Source organism: Balaenoptera acutorostrata, chromosome 6 (genome assembly GCF_949987535.1).
Source record: "Balaenoptera acutorostrata chromosome 6, mBalAcu1.1, whole genome shotgun sequence".
Taxonomy (NCBI): domain Eukaryota; kingdom Metazoa; phylum Chordata; class Mammalia; order Artiodactyla; family Balaenopteridae; genus Balaenoptera; species Balaenoptera acutorostrata.
In genome coordinates this window covers 117,527,758-117,541,512 of record NC_080069.1, presented here as the reverse complement: position 1 = coordinate 117,541,512, position 13,755 = coordinate 117,527,758, and the positions used below count along the sequence as shown (strand labels likewise).

General features: G+C 49.3%; 1 protein-coding gene across 2 annotated transcripts in view; it reads right to left on the bottom strand.

The window, feature by feature from the left end:
• Positions 1 to 13,755, bottom strand: part of STXBP1 (syntaxin binding protein 1) — a 70,432-nt gene that overhangs the window by 14,097 nt on the left and 42,580 nt on the right. For both annotated transcript variants that reach the window (XM_057548754.1, XM_057548756.1), the window contains exons 7-16: positions 12,654 to 12,802; positions 10,831 to 10,915; positions 9,890 to 10,020; positions 8,324 to 8,431; positions 7,178 to 7,238; positions 5,771 to 5,836; positions 5,056 to 5,136; positions 2,756 to 2,894; positions 1,929 to 2,038; positions 784 to 885 (exon numbers count right to left, since the gene is read on the bottom strand). In XM_057548754.1, the coding sequence (XP_057404737.1) occupies positions 784 to 885; positions 1,929 to 2,038; positions 2,756 to 2,894; positions 5,056 to 5,136; positions 5,771 to 5,836; positions 7,178 to 7,238; positions 8,324 to 8,431; positions 9,890 to 10,020; positions 10,831 to 10,915; positions 12,654 to 12,802 (1,032 nt within the window). The remainder of the gene's footprint in view (positions 1 to 783; positions 886 to 1,928; positions 2,039 to 2,755; positions 2,895 to 5,055; positions 5,137 to 5,770; positions 5,837 to 7,177; positions 7,239 to 8,323; positions 8,432 to 9,889; positions 10,021 to 10,830; positions 10,916 to 12,653; positions 12,803 to 13,755) is intronic.

The following is a 13,755-nucleotide window of genomic DNA, read 5'->3' as shown; positions in this document are numbered from 1 at the left end:
TCTCCAATTCCCACCCCAAAGCTCCCAGGGTGCATCAGGATTCTACACAGGGTTTCCTCGACCTCGAGCTACAAGAAGGGGAGGAAGGGGCACCGCTGGGCTACCTGACTTTCACAGATACGAAACACCTACTATGCGCAAGGCTCGGTGCCAGAGGACACGTCAGGTGAGGGCACAGGACCAAGGTCTAAAACGACGAGCCAACACAGCGAGCAGCACACACATGTAAAGAGCACCCTGACACATGCTGTGGGAGTCCAGGGAGGCCTCTGTGGTGCTGGGTGGGCAGACAGGTGGGCCGGTGTATGGGACTTGGCAGGAAGGCAGGGTTCAGGAGGTGCAAAGGAGGGTGAGAACTCCAGGCAAGGGAGAGGGTTGAACAGACACATGATCGGCAGGGTCTCTGGCTGACGTGAGGGCTGAAGGAGGGGAGCAGCGGGAGAGGAGGAGGATGCGCTGGGGTCTCTTTCCAGAGGCCCTCCCGCCCTGCTGCGTCCTTGGCGTGGCGCTCCTTACTCAGAGGAACTTCAGGTGCTGTGACAGGTTTGGTTCCTTCGGCTGCAGTACCATTGAGGGGTCTCTACTGTGGGGCTCAATCGTGTGGATCTGAGGATCCACATCTGACAGCCTCCTGGGGCTGCTCTGCACAAACCCTCCAAGGCCTGGGTGCAAGTCCCCGGGTGTCACCCCCACCCGAGGGCAGGTGAGGCTGAAGCCTCCGGGCCTCAGGTGCAGAGCCCTGGGCCCGGCTGCCCTTGTGCCCTCGTCTCGGCCCGCGCTGACCTCCATGATGTCTTTGATGATCGGGGTCCATCGTGAGAGCTGGTAGGTCTGCTCGCTGATGCGCTCCTTCCGCTCCGGTTTGCTCCTGCGACGCAGCGTGGACTGAAGGCAAACACACGATACGAGGCTCTGAGTCAGCGCCTGGGCCGGCAAGGCCTCGCTGACCCCTGGGCTCCCTGCCGGGAGTCAGCCCTGGCAAAGACTAAGAATTAGGGAGCTTTTCCTGCGAAAACCCGGACTATGCCCCGTGGGCTCCAGCCCAAGAACCTGGAGCAAACGTGGTTCTTCAAAGCCAGGAAAAATGGCAAACGTGGGTCAAACGGATAAGTGCCATTTCTTACAAATGCAGGGAGTTAAAAAAATTAGTTTGTTGTCAATTATAGGAGAAAATACTGCTTTGGTGTAGCTGATTTTGCTTCAACAGCACGGGATGCACTGAATGAATCATCTCTGTTCTCATTTGGTCCCTTTGTGAACAAGGGCCTGAAAACGCCAGATGGCCCCCAGTCACAGGTCTCTGGTCTGGTGGCTCTGGAACAAAGCTTTTGACTCTAAGATTCCAGAAGGAGCGCACCTACAACCCTGCTTTACCAGCACTGAGGCGTGAGCTGACTCCCTGCAGGAAGTGGGGTTCCTACAAGCAAGGTTCCTGGCGGGGGCTCTGAAGAGTCCTGGAGCCCCCCGCCCGGCCTCTTCCAGAGCTCATTGCTGGTCGGGCCCCCCACACCTGACCCCACTGGGTCCTAAGTCATCGTCAGAGAAGCAGACCGAAAGGTGGCAAGGCGGCGTGACACTAAGCGTTGTGTTCACAACCTCACAGAAGATGCTGAGTCTAAGTGTCCTACGGCAGAGCCAGGCTGACTCAAGACACGTGGGACAGAGCTGGTATGACTCCTGTTTGGGGCGGGTTCACAGACACAGCTCGGCTCTGTGACTATGTGTGCCTCCTTGATGTGCCCACCTGGGTTCCTGGCGCTACACCTTGATTTTATTTATACCTCTACCCCTGCATCCCTCTGATTTTATGTTTTCTCTTTCTCAGTGTTGAGTGTGTGTACTGTAAGCTGCCTTAAGTCAGTCAGGGGAGAAGAGATGAGAGCTGCTGTCTCCCCTCTGCCTCCCCCCGATGCGAGGCTGGTGCTCACATCCGTGACGATGGGCACCCCGAGGTGGGCCATGTTGGTGATGATCTCACTGTCCTCCGGGGGGATCTGGGCGTGCTGGATCAGCTTGTTCAGGTTTTCCTCGGTGATGCCTGCGAGAACAAAACCCCGATCGCCACGCCAGCCCCTGGACATCACACACTGAGAAGCAGAGCCTGGGGAACAGTGCCCCTTCTCCTCGGGATCAGTGGGAACTAATCCGCTCATGGCATCAGGTTTACTGTAAGACAAGACAAGATCAGGACTCCAATTCCACTCTAGCCTACGGGCTGTGACCATCAGCAGCTGCCCCTCATGGTCGGTATTTCCATCCGTCTCCTGCTTCTCAGCCGTCACCACCACCCCTGGCCCACATCACAGTCAGCTTGGACAGGAGAGCCTCTGTGTCCATCTTTGGCACAATGGACACCTATGGACACTTATGGGCAACATATGTGGGTAAAAATCAGTTATTTAAAGGCACAGATTACAAATGTGGGGCAAGTTAAAAGTATCTAGCAGAAACGCTCTAATAAACTGGCCATAAAGCCAATAGACTCTCCCAGCTGTCCCCACCCTATCCTCTTCGAATTATCCTGTCCCTTTGACTAACTCCAGAATCAATGGGGGATACTCAGCCTCTAGTTGCAACTGTTTTGCCTACATGACATTTCCCCAGATGTAAACAGCCCCTCAGATCTTATTAAACACCCCTTTCCTTCCCTTTTCCTTGTCTTTTACACTGTTTTCCACTTTATTCTCTCTCTCCCAGCTGCCTCATTTTCCCCAAGAAAGGGCCTCTCCCCTCCTCTATATCCCACCGTTCCTACCATTCTTCAAAAAGATGTAGAGAAGGATGATGCGGATTTTGTCGTAAGTGCTGACATTTGCGTCCAGCAGAATGGGGACAATGGCTCTCATGGGGTCCTTGATCTTCTCCCCTTCAGCATCCGTGCCCATCGCCAGGTCCTGCAGAAAACACACCATGTTGACCCCATTTCTGGCAACAGTCTGGACAAATGGTAACTATTAGAAAACTGGTTCTCCATAAACGTCTGGGATGTTTAGTTTGGTTGGGGGAAGGTCTTCAGCAGGTGCTTATGCTCTCAATTAATTAATCAGAACAGGGGTAATCAGCACTGGTATCTGCGGCATCAGTGAGAACCGAGGAAAGCCCCAGGCTTTGCTTTCCAAAACCAGGAACCACGCTGATTTGCCATCTTGTTTAAAGGCAGGCTGTTCCCTCCAGGTGAGTTCCAGTGTACGTGTGCCAATTCCTCGGGGAAAGCCTCAATCCTGGTAGGTCCTCAAGAGGGACGAAGCCCTACAGAGGGATCGGGGCTTAAGGGGATGCACTTCCCACATGTGAAAAGCTTCAATATTATAAGGTGCCTCCGCCTGGCTAGACTCTTCCTGCTCCACTCCCCTTGGCACGGAAGGCTGTGCCTGCTGAGTTTTAACTACTCCAAGATTTTAACCTCTGTTTTTAATCTTCCAACCACTTTTAGGGAGAGGAGAAAAAAACATGGGCTCCCTGCAAATCCCACTGAAGGAGATGAAGGGGGAGGGGGTGCTAACAGTGGGACTGAAGATAAAGAGTGAAGTGAGCACGGTCTATGGCCCCGCCCTCACAACTCAGGCAAGAGGCGGAACCATTCTCAACAGGCCCAAGAAAGCAGCACATCAGTCTCAGCAAACCAAGAACAATTTGGTCTTGTTCTGAGACCAGCGGCTGCAACTTTCTCTGGAGCTCTTACAGAGGTTGCCGGAAGGTTGCCTTTTTTCCCTCAAGATCCCAGGAGTCCGTAATGAGCATGATCTCAAGCTCGGGCCTCTGCCCAGCCTGGGCCAGAGGAAGGTGGGGCCCCTCTCCAAGGCCCTTTCCCAGCTCAGCGCAGCCTCAACAAACATCTGCTCAGCAGGACCTGGCTCTAATACTGCCTCAAAGTCAGATTTAATGTGACTACATAGCACAGGGAGATCAGCTTGGTGTTCTGTGACCACCTAGAAGGGTGGGATAGGGAGGGTGGGAGGGAGACGCAAGAGGGAGGAGATATGGGGATATATGTATACGTATGGCTGATTCACTTTGTTATAAAGCAGAAACTAACACACCATTGTAAAGCAATTATACTCCAATAAAGATGTTTAAAAAAATAATAAATAAATAAATTTAAAAAAATTTAATGTGACTAGTTCAACGAATACCACTGGGCACTTCTGGAAAAGTGCAGACTTCCAAGGATGAATCCCAACTGCATTTGTACCGTTCGCTCTAGGGATAACCTATCTTCTGGAGAGTCAAGTTCTTTTGGAGAGGACGCCTTGCGTTTGCAAACATCACCTATGAAACTGATGAATTTCAGCAGGGCTACTTCCCCGTAGGAGAGAGTCCATGAATCAGGGCTGGTCTTACAAACCTAGCCGAGCCTGTCACATCAAACCAGGAGATTTAAATCTTAGTCTCACACTGAGAACTTGAGTTCTTTTTTCTGTGAAGGGGGACCTTTGGCTGAGGCTTCGGCATCGTGGGATGACCTCCCCTCCTTTAGAAGCTGACCCCAGTTGAGAAATGTTATCATGTGTGAGGAATGTAGTGCCAGGATTAGTGACTCGACACGACACTCCTGGAAAATGTGGCAGCTTTGTTATGTCCCTTTGCAGACGAGGAAAAGAAAGCAGAGAGAAACAAGCACGTCAAACAAACCAGTGACAGGGACAGAACTCCGATCCCAATTGTGATCAGGGAGGCTGTGGGTGAATTTCTGACCTTCGGCTGCCCTACCCACTTTCAGCCTCTAGGTCTCCAAGCTGGTGTGGCTATGGCAGGAGGGAAAGACATTCAGGATACAACCTTCAGCCAGCCCTGTCAATGTAGGGCTCGGCGCTGCGTACACCTCTCTTCTGCCATTCCAGGGAGCCTCTGGAAAGTCAGACATGCAGAATCCAAACGGCATGGCATTCCAGACCAACCTAGTCCCTACCATTGAGCGTGGAACTGCACTGGCTCCAGAGAGTCGAGACAACACGATCTAGCAGGCTTTCCCATTTCTATTTCCTATGATTCTGCAGGGTGTTCAAGGTTAAGCAAATAAATGGGCCTGGCAGAAAGAGAAGGAAAAGGCCCTACCTGTTCCACCCGGCAGAGTTTGTCCACGGTGCCTTGGTAATGCTTCATGCAGTCCTCGGCAAGGTGCAGGTGGGTCGAATACTAGGACAAAGCAGAGAGCGTGTGGTCAAGGAATCACTCGCTGATTTGTGCAGCATCTAGTAAGCACCTGCTATGTATTGACACAGGGCTAGGCACCAAGGCGTCTCCAGCCTCATAAAGGAGATGAAATATGCATTCAAGCAGGTTCACAGACACCGCTGGGTAGAGAATTGTGTGTGTCAGGAAGAGGGACAGACCACCTTCTACAAGAGTCAAGAGGAAGGAGAAATCCTTTATGGAGGTGGGGTGGTGTGATGGTTTCACAGGCATCCACAAATCCTTTCATACTCCTCCCTCCAGCAGGTGGCGCTCAATCCCCCTTGCCTTCGTGTGGATTTAGTGACTCGCTTCTAAGGCGGAAGCGATGTGTGACTCCCAGATCATTGTGACTTTCTCTGAGCTCTCTCCCTCAGGCCCATGGGGTAAGGAATTGGAAGGATACAGAGAGAAAAAGATGAAAAGGAGAAAAGAAAATCATGGGAAATAACCTGTCTATCCCAACCTTTCATTTTTTTCTAATAAAAATTGAAGATGACTAAAAACCTGTGGATTTCTATGAATCAGCAAGGGTAGAGGAGCCTTTTTGCAGCTGTTTATACTCACGATGCGAATGGATCATTTTGGATCGTCATACCTTGCTGAGCTCTTTCTGGTACTGGGGCATTTTCTTCAGCATCTGGGACAGGTCCCGCATGGTGGTCTATGGGAAGAGGGAAGCACATGGTCTCACTCCAATGGCCCTGAGCTAAGAGGGTGGGCAAGGAGGGTGGGCACAGGACAGGACAGCAGCCAGCACCGGACTCCCAAGTGTACACTCTGTAACCCCCCCCCAAGTGCATCTGTTAAACACAAGATCACGTATGTTTAGATTTCCGCCTCTCTGGCTCAAAAAATTATTGATCCAAATACCGTGACTGTCTTATAGCTGGGGAACTGACCTCTGAAATCTAGCAATTATGTTTTATTTATTGGACTAGAAAGTTACTGAGAGCATAATTCTTGCCAGGAAAAAACAGTTTTTCCTCTGCATGCTGCTTTTCTGCATACTCAGCTCAAGCAGTCATGGAATCAATTCACATTTCATCTCCGCAGAAAGGCTGTAGTTGTGTAGACAGGTAGGAAGTAGGGAGAAGGGGAGAGAAGGCTGGAATCTGCATCCTGACAGGTGGAAGGGCTCTGCTGACTTTCTAATTGGGTGACCCACCTAATCCCACTCATGTACCTAAAGGAAATTTATTGAATGACTACTACATACCAGGCACTTTTAGGTGCTGGAGATACAAGGACAAAAAAAGAATTTCTGCCTTCATGGAGCTAACACTGAGCAGAGGAGCCATTCTAAGTGAGTGGATTAGCACCCTTGGAGGGAATCATGAATGTGGGTGCAGAGCAGAGACACCTCCCTAGTCTTGGCTCAGAGAAAACGATGCCTGAGCCAAAGGAAAGGGACCTCATACGGCAAGGCCGAGGCAAGGAACACAGGCATGGCTTGAGCAAGGCAATGGGGGCAAGGAGGAGGGAGGCAGAGATGAGAGTCTGTGGGGCCCGATGACCTGGGCACTGTAAGGCGTGTCCACAGTGGGGCTTAATTCTACTGGGATCAGGAAATCGCCTAATGATCCTAAGCCAGGGAGCAACACAGTCAGAGCGGCATTTCTCCTAAGAAGAGTAAAATACCTCTGATAAACAGTCAGGAGGAGGAGAGGCCCAGGTGAATCAGGATATAAATTCTAATGCTACCACAAGCTAAAAAAGGTTTTAGCAAGTTCTTCTGGCTTAAAGTGAACCATGATCCAAAACAGTAAACACTAATCTTCAGAGTAACAAGGAGAAGCTCTCTATAAATATCAAAAGGCAGGGGGTTCGGATCTCAATTCTGAATACAAAAATAAGACAAAATGGTAGAGGTGAAAAGAGGACCATGACCCCTCTCAGCCCCCAACTCACTAGCCCCGTGCTGAGGAGGCATCTTCCCCGCCCCCAGAGAGAAAGCAGGGATTTCGGCTTTCTCTGGAGCACTGGAGCATGAGTCCCGGTTTACCTTCTCTCCAGTATTCATTCTCTTGCTGGAAGAAAAATCCTTCAGAGAACGGGTGACTTCCCTGGAAGACAGAAGGACGCAGCTAAGCTTCAACGCGGCACCAAGTGTCTCTATATGATGCTATAGGAGTCATGCAAGATTCCTCCTTTAGGAATATGTGGCGGCTTTTCTTGCCCGTAATGCATACATCTAAAGTGATTTTCTAAGAGGAGAGACAGATACATCATTTTCCTAATATTCTAAGCCAGGGGTCTCCATAGTGGAGTGTGCGAGACAATTTGAGAGCAGAAAAGAAAATGTTAGGACATCTATTTATATAATTTTACTTCATCCTGTTCAAATTTATGTTTTTTGTATATGCTATAAAATATGCATATTAGTACAATAAAGCATATATTTAATGCATGAATAAATTACGTACTGGCAATGTGAATTAACATTTTTCTAAAGTTGAGTGATCCAAAAAGTTTGGAAACTACTTTTCTAAACAACAGAACTATCCCAGGCTGAAACAGTTTCTCACTCTTCCTTGTGAATTTCCTGCCGGATAGCACCAACTCAGCGTAGCAGAATGTGTCTTTCTGCAAAAGCAGGCTTGTTATCTACAGTTTAAAGGTCTTATTAAAAACTTTCCAGTGTTAGAAACATTTTGAAACACTTTCAGAGCAAGGTACTGGTTTAGCACATGTATCAGTAAATACATCAATGCTTGCTCAGAAATTTTAGGTATGTCAACAGGGAGGAAGGGGACACACCAGCTATATAAACGAAAACTGAACTGTATGTAGTGGAGTCCGGATCCTTCAACAGAATAAACTGGCTTCAAGTGTTTAGCGTTTATAAAGCATCTTACTGAGAGAGCTACAAATGCTTTCTAAAAATCCTAAAAGCAACCCTAACACAGAATGGATTTTCTAACTTCATGAAGTCGGTGTAGCCTGAGCTCAGATATCAGAAGGGGTTCATCATCACTGGTTAGCACGTTGGCGACTTAGTAGAAGCAACGAATTCATGCACTGGTGAGCTCTGGTCAAGCTGCCCAGAGAACGCACACCGGCAACCGGCAACTGTGATTGCCCATGTTGGTGGGGTGAGCTTTGGAGCCTGAGGCCGAGGCTAGGGGAAGGGCGCAGGGTGGGCTCTTACTGGGACACCTCCGCGATGTGCTTGTGGCGCAGCGCTATCCAGAGGTCGTCATCCTCGTCCAGGAGCACTTCCTTCACCCTCGCCTCTCCGATGCCGCTCGTCTCATACCTGGAGAGGAGACGTCCCACAAAATTCATCCAATCCCCCTGGTTTAAAACAGACAGATGGGGCTTCCCTGGTGGCGCAGTGGATAAGAATCCACCTGCCAGTGCAGGGGACACGGGTTCAAGCCCTGGTCCGGGAAGATCCCACATGCCGCGGAGCAACTAAGCTTGTGAGCCACAACTACTGAGCCTGCGCTCTAGAGCCCGCATGCCACAACTACTGAAACCCGTACCCCTGGAGCCTGTGCTCCGCAACAAGAGAAGCCACCGCAGTGAGAAGCCTGCGCACCACAACGAAGAGTAGCCCCCGCTCGTCGCAACTAGAGAAAGCCCGTGCACAGCAACAAAGACGCAACACAGCCAAAAATAAATAAAATAAAATTAATTAATTAAAAAAAAAAGTAGAACTCCTCCTTGTGGAAGGAGCAGAAAAAAACCCAAACAAACAACAAAAAATAACAGCCAGATGTTCACACGAATCTGTCTGAACATCAAGCAAGCACCCCAACCATCTGATGTGTCACTATCTGTGTCAGGTCTGCTGCATCTAAAAAAGCTAACGATTTCTTAGGCAGAGAGAGACCCAAAGATCTAATCAAAGTCAACTGACTTGAGGTCCTGGTTTAAAACCCCCAGGGTCAGTTGATATGAGCTCCATCAGAGCCACCTGGCTCAGGTGTGAAGTCAGGTTATAGGTGGGTTCAGAGGTACTTGAAAGGGAAAGGCGAGGATCACACTTGTTCCTGGTTGGAAACGGCCTGGGACACCAGCCTCAAATGTGTGGGACCTAAACAGCATTCTGCAGCTGCCTGCAACTGGCCCTCAGCAAATTTTCACATGTGAAATCATGAACATCTAAAGGAAAGCAAGAATTACAGGTACCAAAGGGGAAAAGCTGAGATTCAGTCATATTTTTAGAACCTTCATTTTGAAACAACTATCTTTACGGTTAATGTTATAAAATAAAGGACACGAGAACAATATAGCCTGTTCCCAAAGAAAGAAAAATAAGTTTTTAGAGACTGAGTTTCTGATGATTGCTGCCAAGAAAAATGTTGTTTATAATGAAGCAAACTGCAAATAAAATTCAGTAGGAAACTCCTGTTGATATATTTTATCATCATCATATTTCATGATCTGTAGTTAAGAAGTTTCAACTCTGAATAAGATATGCTCTTACACACACAAGTCAGCATATTAACACACCCAAGCCAGCTATGAACTGAGGTGACGTGAGCTGTGAAATAAAGATCTAAAGTTCTTCTTCTCTTTGAAAGGGGCAGGAGTTTCTGGCTGGTGGTGCAGCTGGACTTTGGGAACTCACAGAAAAGCTTGCGGGCTTATTAGCAAGACTGTATCAATGCACCAGATTTTCCTAGGATTAACGACATCCTTTTTCTTAAATTAGAGGTGTGTTTGGTTCATTTGCAAAGCTGCAGTCACACCGGGTCTGTGTACTTACTTGTATACATCGTTTTCAATAGGCAGCAGGTCGTAACTCATAGCCTGAAAAGTCAATTCATGAAGGACAGGGGAACTGGGGTCGAAACCGCGGTCCAGGATCAGGAGCTGGGAGCGTGCCTTGTCTGGGCCCTGAAGGAAGGACACAGGGAATGGTTTCATGAGCTGCCCCATACAACTCCCGCTTCTCCGACTAGCATAGCTACCCCTCCTGTAAAAAGTGGCAGCAGGATGTAAACTCTGACTCAAACAGCACTAAGTCCATTTACTGCTGGACAGGGACACCAGCACACACCATGTGAGAATCCAATGTGTCTATTTCATAATGAGGGCCCTTTGATGCAGATCCAAAACTGTGGCTGGGGTCTAAAGTGAGCTTACGAAGGGGAACATCACCTAGGTTCAGCTATAAAAAGGGTGACCCATCATCCAGCCGGCTTGGGACTGAGGGGGTCCCCAGAACCTGGGGCTGTCAGTTTTTAAATCAAGATAGTGACGGGATAGTTCTGTGTCTTGATCGCAGTGGTGGTTACATGTATCTACACATGTGATAAAATTGCACGGAACTGTGCACGCACGTGCGCGTGCACACACACACCCGAGCACATGTACTAACTAGTGAAATCTGAATAAGGGCTGGAGATTGTAGCAATGTCAATTTTCTGGTTTTGATACTGTTCCACTGAGGGGGTCCCCGGAGGCAGGGCTGTCCTGCTAACATTGAGAAAGTCCCAGCAAACAGAAACAAGTTGGTAGCTCAGCTACACTGAACACAATCTGTATCGCCTGCCCAAGGGCTTGAGCGTTTCGCTGGAGCTCACTGCACAGGAACAAGGGCGCTCGCACACGCTCTGTGAGCAAAGGAAGCCAGCTGTGCCCAGGCTGCCACGCGGACACTGTGGTCGCTTGGTGAGAGAAGCACGTGGGCCAAGTAAGACTTACCTCCCCCATTGTCGGATCATCGGCTTTGTACGCGTCGAGCTTGTCCTGGATTAGCTGAGCCAGCAAAGCATTGTCCTTGTATTCCCTGACAAAGGAGGAGGGACAGAGGGTGAACGGCCCTGCCCCAATCGATGACACTGTCTGCCCTCATGGCGGAAGGCAGGACAGTGCGGGAGGGTCAAGGGAGACACAAGCTTCATCTGTATTGTTCTTTTACAATGAGAATATACTCACATTAGATGTATAATTTAAATTAGATGTATAATTTAAAAGGACAAATAAAATACTTAGCTCGGTGCCTGGAACATAAATGATTTTCTAGTTTCCTTTAAAAAAACCAAACTATCCAAATGGAAACAGAGGTAGTATTTCCAAGCAGCTCCAGATAAACCACCACACTTCAGCAGAGGGTCCTAACCATCCATCCTTTTCCCATGATCAGGCTGTCTGAGTCTGACCCACCTGACTCTCACTTCCCTCAATTCAAATTCCCTTGGACCCTGTTTTGTTTCGTTGGAAGTGACATTTCTGCCAGCAGAGCCGGAAAGACACAAGTGAGAACCTGTGGACCTTCCGCCTTGTCTGAGCCGGGTGGCACTTCCTGGGCTCCTCCCGGCGATGTTTATCCTGTGGCTGCTGCCTGCCACCTGGCCACGCTCAGCGCAAAAGCAGCTCTGCTCCCAGCCCTATCCCTCCAACGAGTGAACCCCAAGACCCCATTTCTTATCTTCCACCAGGCTTCTGTCGGGGAGGACCCTAACGGAGGGGGGCGTTGTCCCACGGGTGCACGTCCCTGCGGACAGTGAGGTGATGAGGATCCTTGCACTTCCTGCTCAGACCCTCCGCTCCTCCTGCTGTGCCCCCCGCCCTTCTGCTTCTCCTCGTGGGGCTGTGACTCCCACTCGTGCTCCCAGCTTCACACTCCCACACCACTGCGTTCACTCCCCGTGCAAATCCCCCAGAGGCTACCCAGTGATGACCACTGAAGGGCATGATCCCAAACTTGGCATCCAAGGCCTCCAGAATTGGCTTCACCTCGCCCCACTGCCCACACATACACCGCGCTAGACCACCACCCCTACCCCAGCTCGCCCTTTGCTGTCCAACGTCATGCTTCTGCTCATCCCAACAAAATGCCCCCGGCTCCTCATCGGTCTACTGAGATCCGAACCTGTCCTCCGGGACTGGGCTCAGATGCCACCTCTGCTCTGAAGCTGTGCTCCTCTCAGCTCAAAGGGCCCTCTCCCTGCTCTGGATGCCCAAGCCTGTGGCCTACACTGTCCTAAGGCACTGGTCTCGCAGGCCTGCACAGTAGGTGTGCACATCCTACCTGCCCTCCCAGATCAGGGGTTTCTAAGGGCAGGGGCTGTGTCTTCAGGTTAAGTCCGCCTGCCTAGCACTTAGCACACAGCAGGTAAGTGCTAAGTGAATGACCTTATCAAATCTGAGAAATGTGTCCTTTGGAGAATTATTCTCCTTGTATTTTATCTTACTCTGAAACATCTTTTGCAAGGTGGGTATTTGATTTTTAAGGTTAGGAAGAGATGAAAAATTGTAGGAAACCTGAATTGTAGTTACAGGGGGTTCACATTTAGTTATTCACTGACTGAATATATGAATTTCATGCCCTTTTCTGTATGTATTGGTATATTCCACAATAAAATTTAGAAAAGAGCAAAAACACTGGAAAATAATTATAAATGGAGACGCTCAATCTTGACCCTCTGGAGACAACTGCCAGAGGAATGGCAAGGCCAGAGGAAGTTCCTTGCTCGGGGACACGTTGGGGGGGCCACCGAAGGCAGACTGGGGCGCAGCCTTACCCCCGATACCGCACGGCTGGGTACTCCTTCAGGGTGGCGCACAGAGTTGCGATCTGCTCCGCCAGGCGCTCCAGGATCGGATTCTTCATCTGAGCCTTGTGGGGACTGTAGAAGCTTTGGAAAGAGTCAGCAGAGTCCAAGGAATACACCTGAGACGGGGAAGAAATACATATATTTCCAGAACGGTGAACTGTCATATTCATCCAGAATGGTGAACCGTCAGAGTTTTTTTCCAAGCTAGTAGTGAGGCTGGGTGTCTCAGATTTTCATTTCTTCTACAAACACGGCTTGGGTGTCTGCTGGGTGCCAGGAACTGTGCTAACCACTTGGAACTGTTAGTGACCAAACCATGACTGCCCTCAAGGAGCGCGCAATCTTGCAGGAAGAGGCAGACAACAAACATAATGAAAAGTAAATTTTATGGTATTTGAGAAATGGGTACGTGTATGAGAACATAAGAAGCAGGGGAAGAATGCCCACAGGATGTACAGGGAGGACACGAGGCCTCCTTGAGGAGGGGATGTTTTGAGCCAGGGCTTGAAGGAGGTGCAGGGTTTCTGCCCAGCAGGGGGCTCCCTAAGGAACCGGCTGGTGCCAAGGCCCTGAGGCAGGCGTGTGCCTGCGTCTGATGAACAGCGAGGAGCCCAGGAGGAGAGCAGGGGGGGAGGTCTTGGCGCACCACACGGGCCGTTCATTGTAAGTTTAAATAAGTAAAGGACAGGCTAGAAATTGTGCTGTGACTGTAGCAAATAAAGGAGCTCTGTATGGATTTAATAATTTCCTATCCTCATAGTATGTTCTAAGTATTTTTCTTTTTTTTTCTTCTTCTTTTTTTTTTTTTTGGAGGGTTCTAGAAGACTGAACTTCCCTCTTAAACTACGAGGCTACCAGCTATCAGTATTCTCTCAGAATCTCTATGAGGTAAACTACCGTGATCTGGAAAACCTGAGGTTTTAAAAAAAGGTTATTACGTTTCAAAAATATACGAAATATAATATGGTTGAATATGCTAAAGTTGGATTGTGTTCAATCCAGGTGGTGACAGGGCTCACACAGAGGAAAAAAATTCCTGTGCTCAAGCTGAGATTAAGCTTTAGGCCAA